Source organism: Clupea harengus, chromosome 5, assembly GCF_900700415.2.
Source record: "Clupea harengus chromosome 5, Ch_v2.0.2, whole genome shotgun sequence".
Taxonomy (NCBI): domain Eukaryota; kingdom Metazoa; phylum Chordata; class Actinopteri; order Clupeiformes; family Clupeidae; genus Clupea; species Clupea harengus.
In genome coordinates, this window is record NC_045156.1 from 7,398,759 (window position 1) to 7,413,401 (window position 14,643).

The following is a 14,643-nucleotide window of genomic DNA, read 5'->3' on the forward strand; positions in this document are numbered from 1 at the left end:
TGCGTGTGCACTGCCTAGATATATCAGTGCATGTTTGCAAAAGCACAATGTAACGCAGTGTGTGTCTGTGTCCACCTTCTGTATGCATATGTGGCATTTCTGGAGTGGGGTATAGTTTGCTGTGGGGGGAAGGCATGAGTAATCTCCAGGGACTAAATTGGATGATGTGGGAATTACAATCCCTTCCTCCCTATTCAGCATATCTGCGACCCCATCCCCCCACCACCATCCCTCCTCCCCCTCCCCCCCTGCCCTCAGTTGATGCCCAGTGGGGGATTGGGTGGACGGTAAATGGCATTGGGATTACCAAACAGCCATGGATTAAGTTAACCTGGGAGAGTCATCGGTCTCATTAGCTGCGTTTCCACTATCGGGCCAAACACAGGTGAGCCAGTGCATGCCAAGGCCAGCTGCGTTTCCATTGTCACTTTCGGGGCTTGATCATCCCTCCTCTGGGCCAACGGCCAGGGTTTTCTGGGCCAAACAGGGCTAGCTGCTGCTTGAAGCTGTGTTAGTAAAAAGGTTTAAGGTAGGAGTCAGGCAAGAGAGGTTCAACAGCAAAACAAGACAACTAGTCACTATCAAATAACTTGCATACTACCAAATAACCGATAACAGATAATAAAAAATGGAGAATCGTTGGAGCTGGTCAGCATGCGAAATCAGGGCTCTGCATAATACATTATTTCAGCTAATAAGAATGTGCAATGGTAGCTTGATCAAGTAGGGGCGAACAACCAACACGACTGTAATACCCGACTTGTTGATGTGCATAAACGATAAGAAATGTTGAGTTGTACAACCACCAGGGTGTGCATCAATTACAAACAAAGTCTGTTACAGGCGCATGGAGATCAAAGCTCAACTTATTTCAGTACAAAACTCAAATGAACACAATATGTATGGATGTTTAATTGCCATCAAATTCAGATTGGATGATCATTTAAAACGAATTTATTGCGAGGAACGATTAGCATGTTATGCTAGCCCATGGTGTGCTTTAGAGATACTAAAGGCTACTTATTTAAATAGCAAACTAGGCCTATACTGTTAGCCGTCTTATGTTAAAGCTGCGTCTTCAGGCTATTGTGATTTGCTAAATTAGCCTCTATTCCATGACCATTTTAAGCAATAAAAGTCCGATGAGTCTTTACGCCATGAAGGATGTGCTTTATATGAGGGTTTACTGTACGTCCCACCAAGCCAAGATCATCAACAGCAAACAAACAGCCACTTTCGGTTTCCATGGTATTCCTTTCCTGAACTGTAGGTCGCATCCAGACATCGCATGATGCCTAAATCTGAACTTCCCACTCGCTTGTGAAATGGGTAGGATGGATGCCGTTTACACTGAGGCAGCATGTTATGGGCGGGTTTTAGGGCAATACTGCGGGGCTATCTCCTGCCTTGAGGCCACATAGTGGAAACGTGGCTATTAAGGCCTTATTGACTGTCAGATGTTGATGATGATGATGATTGAAGTGGTGATGGTGAGAAGGCCAGAGGGTCAATTGTCCTGCAATCAGCTCTGCTGCAGTGTGTTCCAATCACCATTTCAAGATTGATTTGAAAATCCCGTTTGTCCTTTTCAATGTATTATAGATGTACTTTGTCATGGATTTGTGTTGGTTCGTGTGGTCTGTTTGCGCATGTAAATTATCCATTGTTTGAGGAATATTTATCTTTATTTCAGACTTGCACAGTGACAGCTACACACACAGGGAGATTTTTAGCTGCCTCTGGTATTGTTGTTCTTTAGACTTCGCTCACACAAGCAGTCATGTTTAACGAGCTTTGAGCTTCCTTGCATTCCCCCATCTGTAAGCTGTAGCGCTTTAGGCGAACAGAGAATTAGCTTGTGTCTCTTTCGGTCGACTGTGACGTTTGCCTGTGAACGCATCTGTCTCCATGCACGGAAATGCCTCCATGCCTCTTTCGCTTGTAATGGGAGGGTGGTGGAGGGCTGGGGGGTGGCTGGTTGGTTGGTTATCTTAATTCCTTTGATATCTGCTTGTTACTCTGCATACCGTATCTAATTGGACAGAGTCGGAGGGCGGGAGATAGGGAAGGGAGTCTCATGTTTCCTGCAAAACTGAGAGTTCAAAAATGATTCCATTCTGCTCACAGAACCCAGAAAGTAAGGACAAATGAATGTTTCTGTGCACGAGGCAGAAGCTCACTCTCACTGCAATGTCCCTTGTGAATTAAAGATTAAAGCTGAGATTATAACTAGTGCCTTTGCTCTGTAATAGAAATATAACATTTTACCTGTTTATTCAATATGATAAAAAGAGTCCAAAACATCATTTTTTTAAGCACAGAATTGTTCCCAGTAGATAGTCACAGTGGGGAGTGGCTGTGTGAAGTGGACGCTCTTGCCTCAGCGATGTCAAAACAGATCAGCGATGGTTTCCCAGAAACAGATGTCTGTAAAGTCCCAATTTTTTCTTCCTGTATTTGCTCCCTCCCCAGTGCCCTCTTCTTCTTCTCTCCGCGCTTTTCCTTTCAGAGGAGGGCATGAAAGGAGCGAGAGTCACTGGGGAACTTGGGAAGAGGCGCGTCAGCTGAGCATCTGTGTGCTGAGGCCTCATTTGACAGCTTTCAGCTCACTCTCTTTCTTTCCTTTACTTTCTCTCTCTCTCTGACTTTTCATTAATGTCTCCCTACCTCACTCACTCATATCCAATTCAGGCATACAAACACATGAAAGAATATTCCCTCATACCGACTTCCACTCACAAACTCAATCTTATGAAGGAAAAAAAAAAAAAAAACACACACACACACCTACAAAGCACACAGACAGAGTAGAGGCAGGATGCAGGTCTGCTGACACACACACACACACACACACACAAACACACACAAACAAGCATACTCACCCACACACCTCAGAGTACCTCAACTGAACAAGCTAATCCTCCGGCCCCAGAAAGTAGGCCACCAGGCTGTGGTGCGGGAGCCGTAAATAAGCCGAACCCCAGCACCTCTCTGTCATCAGGGGAGCTGTAGGTGGAGACCACCCCCTGTGCCCACTCCCTGCTGCAGCATCCGCACAACAAAGTGCACTTAAGCTGGGGAGGGAGCAGGCGCTGCTCCTGCTCCTCTGCTCCTCTGCAGTACTTTGGGATCTGCCTGCCTGCCTGCCTGCCTGCCTGCATGCATGAGTCCACTGCTGTAGCTTTAAATGGATTTTTAATTGCCAAAGAGTTACGCTGTGATTCAGCGTCCATTAGAAATGACATCGGTGCCTGAACGCCTCATTGGCACGCTGTCGCTGCTGAGAGAATTCGCCCTGATTTCCGAGACGAAGCGTTTCTGTGCGAAGTCGAAGTAATTTCGGCTGTGGATAGCTAGTGCAGTGTTTTGTAAGTGTCTGTGATTAGGCCTGTTGTTCAGTAGCGTCTTAGCCACTAGCTGTTTCTCCATTGGTAAAGGCCCTGTCACACCATGACGTTCTGGTCAACGTTCTCTGAACTTTCTAATCGTTCAATTTCGAGCGTTCTAGGGCGATGTGGACACATCTGGCGTGTGACTTAACGAAAGAATAGCGTAGGACTGACGCATGACTACTAACGTGGGACTCACGCATGAGGAGCATGTAACCGCGACTTGTGACGTGTCACTTGTGCGCGACAAACGTGTGCTGACGTGTCTGCTACTAGCGCTGCTGCAAGTAAGAAGATGATAAATCCTGCTGAAAGTAAGAAGAATACAAAGCCTCTTTCACTAGCAATGTCTTCGGACGAAGATTTACTGTTATTATGACTGTGATTTACGAAATAACGGGCGTTATTCCTGGGGTTTTATGTTATTAAAATAAATTATTTAAATTTGACACTAAATTTGTGTTTCTCAATGTTTATTATTAGAAAACATCAACACATCCACACACATTGTCCATGTCACAAGAGTCTTCATATCATATCCATCTGCCATGGAACAGCACCAGCTATAACAGTGCTCAGCTATGTTCAAGTTCAGTACATCTACTTCATGCTGGGCTCAAGCAAGCATATATACCCTCCACTCCGCTTTTCGCTAGATTATGCAATGACCTTGCATGACATGATAGCATGGAATATGTAGATTTATAGTGCACAGAATAACGTTTGCAATGATGTAAGTTGCGTTTGTTGATCACGTATGGTTAATAACATATTAATTGTAGAAGGGACATGATAAAATCAAGATCTTCAATTGGTGAAAAAACTTTCGCCGATATCTTCCTACGAGAGATGGGTTAGGTGCTCAAATTTCCCTGGATCAAAGAGGACGTTAGTAGACATGTCCAAACTAAAAATCACGTCTCAGGATTGCTGCGCACATAAGTTATTTCGGGTGCATCAACTGTACTCAGTCTACCTTACCCAACGACTGACTATGATAGCCAAACGCGTGCAAAGTTAATAAAACTTTCCACGAAAGTTCTCCAGCGTTTAAATGAAACGTTGAAGAACGCTGATCTCCATGAGAACTTTTGTGCATGTTCAAAACTTTTTTTTTGGACCAGCGTTCTCCTCCGATCACCGACGATTACAGCGTTCACCAGCTTTCACACAAAGCTCTTCTGGCGCAATTCCAGCGACCATGGATGATTACCAACGTTTCCTCTAACATCATAGAACGTTGACCAGAACGTCATGGTGTGACGGGGCCTTAAGACAGGAGAGCCCTATTAGTGTCAGTGCCTCCACACACGGGGACGACATTAAAACAAGGTCTTTAATAGTTCTTTAATGATTCATTCATTATATCACACACATGGCTAATTATAAAAATGGATCTCCATTTTTCTTTCCCCAACGTCCTGTTAAAGCCAATGTCAAGTTCTGCAGGAGGGATTTACAGCTGCCATATCCTGCTTCTCATCCAGGAGGAGGGAAGGGTGTGCATTTATGGAATTAAGTCGATGTGATGTTAATGTGATGTCGGTGCTGCTTGAGTAGGCAGCTTATTTGAGAATTTCCCATCCCCTGACAGAATGTGTGTGTGTGAGGTGAGTGAGTGAGTGAGGTGGGTGAGTGAGTGTGTGTGTGTGTGTGTGTGTGTGTGTGTGTGTGTATGCTTCCTAAGTGCTTTTTTTGGCCTAAAGCTGGGCAATTTTGGTGGTGTCCTCTGCGATATTATGAAAGCCCAACAGATGTCGGTGGATAGGCTGCGATCAACACTATTCACCCTCCCGCTGTGAGCCACCCTCCACTCTCTCTCTCACACACTCTCTCTCTCTCTTTTTCTCTCTCTGTCTTTCTCTTTCTCTCTCTCTCTCTCTTTTTCAAATCAAATCGAATCAAATTATGCTTCATTGGCATGAATGAATGAACTCATTGTTGCACAAGTTTGAAACTATGTAGAGTGTACATAGTTATTGACTTTACATGAATATTTTGTAAGGTGTACTGTGAATGAAAAAGATAAAAAGAAAAGAAGAAAAAGAAGAAGAATTAAAGAAAAGTAATTATCATGTAACAGAGTATACCATTTACACATCCATGTACACAGTGTAGATTTACCCACCAACATATATACATAAGTCTGTTGAATTTGAATTAGTTGCAATTTATTAATCATATGATTTCATATCCGTATGAGTTATGGTAACATTCTTCCATTAAAGCAGCATAACGGAACAATTGCTAATCGCTAACGAGATGCTAGCGGCGAAAACTAGCGAAACCGCTTGAAATGTGCTTACTTTGACACTATGACAAACTAGTTAGTCAACAACTGTCCTAACACAGTCAAACATCAAGCAAGTGCAACACAAGACAAAGCAAGACGGCAAATAAGCTACTTACTAGTTCGACAGACAGTAGAAACCGGGCGGCTTCAGCCAAACCTACATAACCCAGTAATATGCCTATGGACCCTAGTATGGCAACGGCACGGAAGCGATTCTCCATATTAAAAGTCATTGTAGCGCCCCAATTTTTTTTAAGCTGTGATTTTAAGGTAAAACTGCTTATCCTAACCCTAACCCTGAAGTACAATTACTGCATTATGCCACTTTAAGAGTTAAAGAGTTGCCCTTTTGTTATGGCAGGTGATCTCATATTCTGTCGCTAAGCTTGTGCATCCAATAATATGGGTAATTCAGGAGATACATTTTCAAACTCATTGCCATGTTTTTTTTTTTTCAAAAAATGCTTCCCGTATTGAGGCAAGAATGTGAAGAAAATGTTCCTAATGTTCTATATCTTGTACACAGTACCCACATGTTTGCTTATTGCTAGGCATCCATGTTCTTTTATGCCTGCTGACCTCTGTTTGTAGGTGATGATTACTTACTCTGTATTCTGTTTGAATTATTTTGTCCCTATCTTTAATGTTAATTAGATATGGTGTTTTACAGGACTTTCTGTTTAGGGTTTTGTAGATTTCCACTTTGTTGTTTGATTTCATTTCTTCCTCCTAGAATGTTATGTAATGCATATTAGTTATGTTGTTGATGTTATTTTTGTTTGCTATTTGATATCTTGTTGGCCAGGTTTTTCAATGCTAGATTAAACCTTCCTTTTTCAAGTTGATTCTTTTTTCAGATGCTCTAGATTTTTTTTTTAAAGATAATTTTTGTCTGATGTGAAGGTGAATAGCAGCATATCATCTGCAAAGAGAAGGCATTTAATATATGTGCTGTCGAGTACAAGTCCAAGACATATTGATTGATTGATTGATTGATTGATTGATTGATTGATTGATTGATTGCTACAGCTAGCTCACTGATGAATATGTTGAAGAGCATTGGTCTTTTGACTGGCTGCAACCCTTCCTAACTCCTCTACCCTGTTTTAATTAAAACTCGGTACTGTTTTTCATTTGAGCACAGCATTCATTTTCCCAGTATATGCCTTTTAGTATAGTGTAGACCTTTGCTTCACACAAATCTGTATATTAGAGTATACTGTATGTGGTTCAGTTAAGATCGACTGAGAAAAATCTGTGGCCTATTGGTTAAACAATATGTTTGGGCAGATCACATCACTTGGCCGTGGTGAAGTTAGCATGATGGCAGACAAAAGGTCCTTTTAAAGGGCATGCGTACTGAAGGGTAATTTGTGTGCTACAAGTAGAATATCGATCCGGTATGGTCAACACATTTTTTGAATTTATATTTTGTGTTCAGTTTTCTTTAAACAGTAGTAAAGGATTACTCTTAATTGCTCTTTTGGATAATAACAATACCTTTTGGAAACACATTATGGGACCTTTCTATTCAAAGGTTCGACTTAATGTATGGTCATGAAAATGTACCTCAAACGCATGGAAACGTAATGGAAAATGATTGCCAAAAATGTGTATGAACCGTGTAGTATATTACAGAATGCATTGCTTAGGATGCTGGTCACACAGATCCCACAGTAGTTATTTGGGCTCATTGTATCAAAACATTTTATGTAATGGGGTTATCAATCCATGATTCCACACCACAGGAAAATACCCTGATCTCATAATAAGGTTGAACAGTTTGAGAATGACTTGTCTTGCTAGTGGTATACTCACTCTCTCTTTCTCTCTCTCTCTCCCTCTCTCTTTCTCTGGTGTGCACACGCGCACACACACAAGCTTCATGCACATACACACATACTTGCACACACACACTTTCTCACACACTGAGTGAATGTCCATACACACCCACCCACCCACCAGCTTGCATACACACACACACACACACACACACACACACACACACACACACACACACACACACACACACACACACACACACACACACACACACCCCACTGAGTATCCTTCAGCCTCTTCTGACCCGGCTTTTCTCCGGTGAGACTGAAGTGCCCTGATATCTTCCCGATTGTGGAAGCTCCAGCGGTCTGAGTTAGCTCGCCAGCGTCCTCCTATCTAACCATCTGTTTCGAGCCGTAATGGCCGCTGGCCGCAGTATCTTCCTCCGGCTGCTGCCGGTCCGGTTGTCCGATAAAGGCAGGCTGTGGGCGGGGTCCGGCGCCCCTCTGCTCTTGTTTATTGACGTTTCTGTTATCTTTTGGGAAGCATCTTTGACCCCCTCCCTGGCTCGGTATGTGCCACACCCGCCCAGGAAGTCGTTTGAGAGAGATTCATTCGCACTCTCGTTTATTCTCTCTTTTTTTTTTTTTGAGGACAAAATTAAACATCGGGGGGAAAAAGAGATAAGACAATAACCATGGTGACCTGGTTTTTATGAGCAGTAAGAGGAACAGCTATCTGGACTGGATCAGGAGTCAGTCTCTTGCTTGGGAGATGGTAGACACACGGAATAAATAATAAGTAGATACGAATCAACCTAACAGAATTCGTCATCGCTCAGTCCTCCTTTAATCTCTGTCTCTCTCTCTCTCTCTCTCTCTCTCTCTCTCTCTCTCTCTCTGTCTCTGTCTCTGTCTCTGTCTCTCTCTGTCTCTTCTGCCCCTCTCAGATCACTCGTCGTCTTCTGTCAAATACAGGTTTCCATTTATAGCCAGCTGTGGTCTCTTGGTAGAGGATGTTGAAACCCATCGAGAAAGAGAAACAGAGGGAGGGAGGGATGGAGACAGACAGAGAGAGGCCGAGACCGAGAGAGGGTTGTCAGAGGGTTTCTCTGAAGTGCACTCTAGTGTGTGTAAAGCCTGACTGGGGGCCTCTTGCTCTGTTGTGCCGTGCGGTGCTGTGCCGTGCGTTGCTGTGTGTCCAGGAGCCCGATGCGCAGCCCTGGGCTTAGCATATGGAACTGATGCATCTGTTTCAGGCGAGCAGGATAATCTATAATTAGCCCCAATGAAGTTGTTTGTCTCAATCAATGGGATTAGGTCCAGAGGGGGATTGGGAGGAGACTTTAAAATAGTCCTCTCCTGGGCCATCTAATGCTGGGGTCGAGTATGTGTGTATGTGTGTATGTATAGTTTGCATTTTGTGTGTGTGTGTGTGTGTGTTCGTGTGTTCAAGTAGTATTTATGAGGGTGTATGAATGTTTGTGTGTGCATACATCTATGGCTGTATTTGTGTGCGCATGTAAAGCCATTTATGTGTGTGCTTGTGTGAGTGTACATGCTCGAGGGGTGTTTGTGCACATGTGTGTGTGTGTTCGTGTGTGTGTGTGTGTGTGTGTGTGTGTGTGTGTGTGTGTGTGTGTGTGTGTGTGTGTGTGTGTGTTTTGGTGCTCCATAACTGATTAAAGGCTCGCAGTGAAGAGGCAGAATCTTCGGGTGAGGATCTGGACTGTGAAGAGCCCTCTCATTAAAAACAGCAGAGCTCTCCGTCTCTCCCTCTCCCTCTCCCTCTCCCTCTCCCTCTCTCTCTCTCTCTCTCTCTCTCTCTCTCTCTCTCTCTCTCTCTCTCTCTCTCTCTCTCTGGTCTAGTTGACACCCATGCACATCCTCACAGTACTGTTGTGTGGGCTTGCAGTTATGCTCTGGCAGATGTGTGTTTGCAAGTATCAGCCAGCCAGCATCTCATTGGTGCCAGTGCCAGAAACCCCTACTTGTTTTTTTTTCTCTTTCTCAGTTCTTTCCTTCTCCTTCTCCTTCTCCTTCTCCTTCTCGTCCTCCTTCTCCTTCTCCCTCTCTCTCTCTCTCTCTCTCTCTCTCTCTCTCTCCCTCTCCTTCTCCTCCTCTAATCCACTCCTACCCACAGCCTCCCTCAGAGCCACCTCCATCCCAGCATGCACTGGGCGGGTATGATTTGTATGCCTGACTGCTCGTATCAGCGTGCAGAGGCCCTGATGTTTCGACGGTGGCGTCGGCGGCACTGGCACTGGCACTGGCTGGTTGTCAGGGGAGGGCAGAACAGGAAGCTGTGAGGCCTGATGTTCCAGCCATGAGTTATTAGCCAGGTGTCTGTGCCTCCATGCCAAGAGCAGTCAAATAACCGAATCTGGACAATTGTACTTGTTCAGGAGAGGAACAGGCGTGCTGAATTGGAAATTAGATGAGGGGGGTGTTTGTGTGTGTGTGTGTCTGTGTGTGTGTGTAGCAGGGGAAGGAAGTGTGTGCACACCTGTGTGAATTTGTGTGTGTGTGTGTGTGTGTGTGTGTGTGCGCGGGCGCACGCATGTGTAGGGGAAAGAGAGTATACGTGCATATGTGTGTGTATGCACCTGCATGAATTTGTCAGTCTCTGCATAAACTGTGTGTGTGCGTGTGTTTGCCGTCACAGGCCATGGTGCTGACAAAGAACATCTGTGCCCACTGATCCAGCTCGGGCAGAGTGAGTGTGGCACTAATGGTGATGAATCACAGGGTGGCACAGGCAAACAGGCGACGGAAGCAGCCAGTGGCAGCAGCCTTGGCATTAGACAAAATACCCCCTCTCCTTTCTTCTCCTCTCCTCTCTTCATTTCTCCTCTTTCCTGTCTTCTCTCCTCTCCCCTCCTCTTCTCATTTCTCCTCTTTCCTGTCTTCTCTCATCTCCTCTCCTCTCCTCTCTTCATTTCTCCTCGTTCCTGTCTTCTCTCCTCTCGGACCCCAAGGAAGTGCCCATATCCCCAGCCTGTCTCTCTCCTTCCTGTCATCCTCTCTACATTGCGAGACATATTGGCCAGAGCAGCCACAGCCCCAGAGTCTCTCTGTGTGAGAAGGAGGAAGGCAGGTAGTTCCCATCCTCCACTGGAGGGAACAGGAACTATCCCTGGTGTGGGCCTGGCCAACTTCACTTTTCCCCACACACACTTGTTGTCTTTGTTTTCCATTGCACTCGCTCTGATGAGGCATTAGAGAGAGAGAGAGAGAGAGAGAGAGAGAGAGAGAGAGAGAGAGAGAGAGAGAGAGAGAGAGAGAGAGAGAGAGAGAGAGAGAGAGAGAGAGAGAAAAAAAGGGGGAGAGCTGTTACAGAGGGGCTTTTCTGGTTGCCCCTGGGCACAGCAGTGGGGATGAGCGCCGTGGTGCCCCTCAGCCGCCGTGTGGGTGTGTGGAAGAAGGTGTTGAGAAGTTTACCCGCTGGTTTTATATGCTTGCTGTGTGTGTGTGCGTGTGTGGAGAGTGGGCTCTGGTCTTAGGGGACATCTGTGTAGATGTGAAGATTACTTCCCTGCCGTTGATTGCCAGCCCAAATCTTTGGTGTCCTGTGCTGCACTGACCGAGTCACCCGAGAGATTACGGCCGTGTTAGGAGTCGGCAGCAGACCAAATCCACCCACAGACACTAATACACACACACTCACACACACACACACACACACACACACACACACACACACACAGAGACACACACAAAGACACACACACACCCAGACACACATGCCGACACACACACACAGACACCACCTCTGAAGACAAACACTGACAAACCCATGCATGCGTGATTCTCTTCTAGACACTATGCAACTGGCATCACCATGTAGTGGTTGTAGTGGTACAACCACATACAACTACGATGGAAATGCAACAATGGCAATGGGACACACACACACACACACACACACACACACACACACACACACTCTAACTAACTACTGTGGGCACTCTCCCAGTTCTCCCTGAGTCCTCACTTTTGCTAATAATTTCAGCCCAGGGGCAAGCTGCCAGACTGGGGGATAATGATGCTGGATGAAAAAAAACCACCACCACCACCACAAAGCAACCAGTGGCAGATCAGCCTGGCATCAGCCAGCATGTCTGCTCATCTCCACTCACATGTCTGCAGTGCATCACAAACACGGAGCTTAACGAACACACACACACTCACCACATGTACACACACACACACACACACACACACACACACACACACACATACACTCTCACACACAAAACCAAACACACAACGGCATGCGCACACACCACAAAATACAAGCATGAGTACATACACCCACACATACATATAAAAGCAAACACATTTGCACGCACACATTCATTACACGCACACATGCAGGCACACACTCACAGTCACACACACACAAACAAAAAAAACACACACTCACACATACAGACACAGTTCAAATTTTCTCACATCAGCCGTGCTTATTCCCCAAGGTTAGTTTGATAACATGTTGGAGGTGATTTGGGGTAAAACGCTCATATTGTGGACAGAGAAAGGGAGTTTTGGAGCAGCTTAATTAAGGTGTTATGAAACGGCCGGTCGCCCAATGTGGCGTGGGTGGGCTGAAAGAGCAGCGTATCAGCTGCGGAGTAAAGCTGCGTTCAGGACACCCTGGGGACATGTGGGCAATGCGTTGGTGTTTGGAGCCACACGTCACAATCCCAAGAATAACAACAGCCAGTTTTTTGTTGTTGTTCTTCGTTTTTTATTTTGTTTTTGTATCCCCCCCCCCCCCCCCAAACAAACCTGTGCCTCAGACCACTACAGTACCTGACCTGTATCTCACTATGCATTATTTCATTCACCATCGTGCCGGTTACATAACTGTTCCCCTACATTTGGGGCCGTGAACCTGCAGATGTGATTTGTCAGTGTGCATCAACCTCATAGGTCTGTGTGCCAAATAACATATGTTCTATTGTCTGTGGCTTAACCAAGCATCTCTGCCCCCCTCTCTTACAGTGCGATACCTACTGAAGAATAACGTCAGCCCTGACCTCTGCAACGAAGACGGCCTCACCGCTTTGCACCAGGTACAGCTCTCTCAATCACAGCGGTACCCATTGGGCTCCACTTACACGTACAGATTCACACACATTCACACCTGCCGGTTGGTATTGCATTAGTTCAGTTTCATCCACTCTGTCCATGTTGACATGTTTTAAGGATTCTGGAATGTTCCTGCTTCCCTTCTCTAAGTAGTTCCGTTAAGTTCATTACCTGAGGTGACCCACTTCCCTGAACACAATGATCCAAATCATTAGGCAAATGACCAGGGGAAGGAGAAGAGTGGCTGGACACCCTCACTAAGTGTTTAGTTACAGCTAAGGGGATTATTGCCCTCAGGGTTTGCCATGGAAATGGTAACAATAGGGCTTTAGTTGCAGTGCATTTTGGACCAAACATCCTTTTGATGCATGAAATGATCGACTGAGTACAGCATGGTAGGCCACTCTTCATGTATCGTCGCAAGTGAAGGGCATAGCGCTGCATGGCTGTGAGGTAGTGATGGGCGCCGGACCAGGCTGAAGCGCGGGTCGACCACCAGCCAGGAAAAAAAACAGATTGACCTTCAGCCCTCAGCCTCGCACCGCCAGATGGGCTAATCCACTGGCTTTCCCTTGGCAGTGAGTGGCAGGCTTATACACAGATTTAGACCTTTTGGTGGCTCAATGAACGGCAGATAACTGCTTGCTACTTCCCTGTCTGCGCAAAGCCCACATCTCAATCTACTATACTACTAATACATCCCTATATCTCGGCGTCTGCTTCTGCATAGCTGCAGTCATGGCTACATCTGCGATTGATTGTTGAGAGATGAGATGAGCTGTCGTGTGGGTAGTCATGGACAACCCTCTTTTTTGTTTTGTTTTTGTTTTGTTTTGTTTTATTGAGGAGATAGGAGGTTTTGTTATTGTGGTGTTATGTAAACTGAGATTGTCATTTGTTTGTAATCGCTGGCTGATCGAGGTCCTAAGTCCATGGATTTTGATGGCATCCGTGTTGGGAGGGCCTGAATTTATGGTGGGAGCTGGAGGATAAATGTCTCTGTCCGCTCCACTGTAGCCAGACAGATGCTAAAGCAACTAGAAAGAGAGATGACATATAAGTCACACCAGGATGTAATATTGTCATCCTCCTGGCAAAATTCTGTTTTTTTTTTCTCTCTCACACACCGTCACCTTTCTCTCTCTCTCTCTCTCTCTCTCTCTCTCTCTCTCTCTCTCTCTCTCCACCCTCATTTTGGCTCACCCCCTCCAGGCTGTGAACTGCCGGGGCTCGCCGTGAAATGAAAAAATAATATTGAATCACACCTGGAATTAAGGACGCCTTTGGGAATCGTTCACACTTAAATGCATTTCCCAATCTGTGTTATGGCTGTGAGGCGGCCCAGGGAGGTGGAGGTGGCAGGCTGGGCTCCGAGGGGAATGTGTGGCTTGGCCTGGGCTGATGCTTAAGGCCCGTTCACTGAGGCTTGGCGGAGGGGCCGTTCAGACTGCCACACTCCTTCGAGGGGGGATATTAATCATTGTCCCACCTGGCATCGATAGTCTGTGTGTTTATCGCTCTGTCTCACACAGTCTTTCTCTTTCTTTCTTTCTTTCTTTCTTTCTTTCTTTCTTTTATCTCCCTCACATTTTTTTCCTCTTCTATTCTCTCTATACTCTTTCAATTTCTTTTCTCCTTCCCTCTCCATTCATTTCGATCACTGTCTGTCTTTGTGTGGTGGAAGGTTAATGTGTCATGAAAGGGCTGGGATTGCTGGGGGACTGACATGTGACGACTGCTTAATTCTACCCCGCCATTCCATCTCTTCTACCGCTCCCTCCCTGACCCCAAGACGACTGAAGGTTGTCAGGGGCTAAATTGAGGTGGCGTCTGGTTCTCACGTGTCCATTTACTGGCTCTCACCTGTTCCAGTCAGAAAAACATGCAGGGACACCTGTCTGTCTGTCTGTCTGTCTGTCTGTCTGTCTGTCTGTCTGTCTGTCTGTGTCTGCCTGCCTGTCTGCCTGTTTGTGGGTTGGACAGTTTTCCATTGTGTCATTCTAAGCGGAGAGTATTGATAGTGGTTGTCAAAAATGAATCTATCTATTTGTCTATGGTATTTGTATACAGCAGCTGTACAAGGTAA

The 14,643-nt window shown here is 45.6% G+C and overlaps 1 protein-coding gene across 2 annotated transcripts in view; it reads left to right on the forward strand.

Moving 5' to 3' along the window:
• Positions 1 to 14,643, forward strand: part of ppp1r16b (protein phosphatase 1, regulatory subunit 16B) — a 57,711-nt gene that overhangs the window by 25,098 nt on the left and 17,970 nt on the right. For both annotated transcript variants that reach the window (XM_031567535.2, XM_031567536.2), the window contains exon 3: positions 12,471 to 12,541. In XM_031567535.2, coding sequence (XP_031423395.1) covers positions 12,471 to 12,541 — 71 coding nt within the window. The remainder of the gene's footprint in view (positions 1 to 12,470; positions 12,542 to 14,643) is intronic.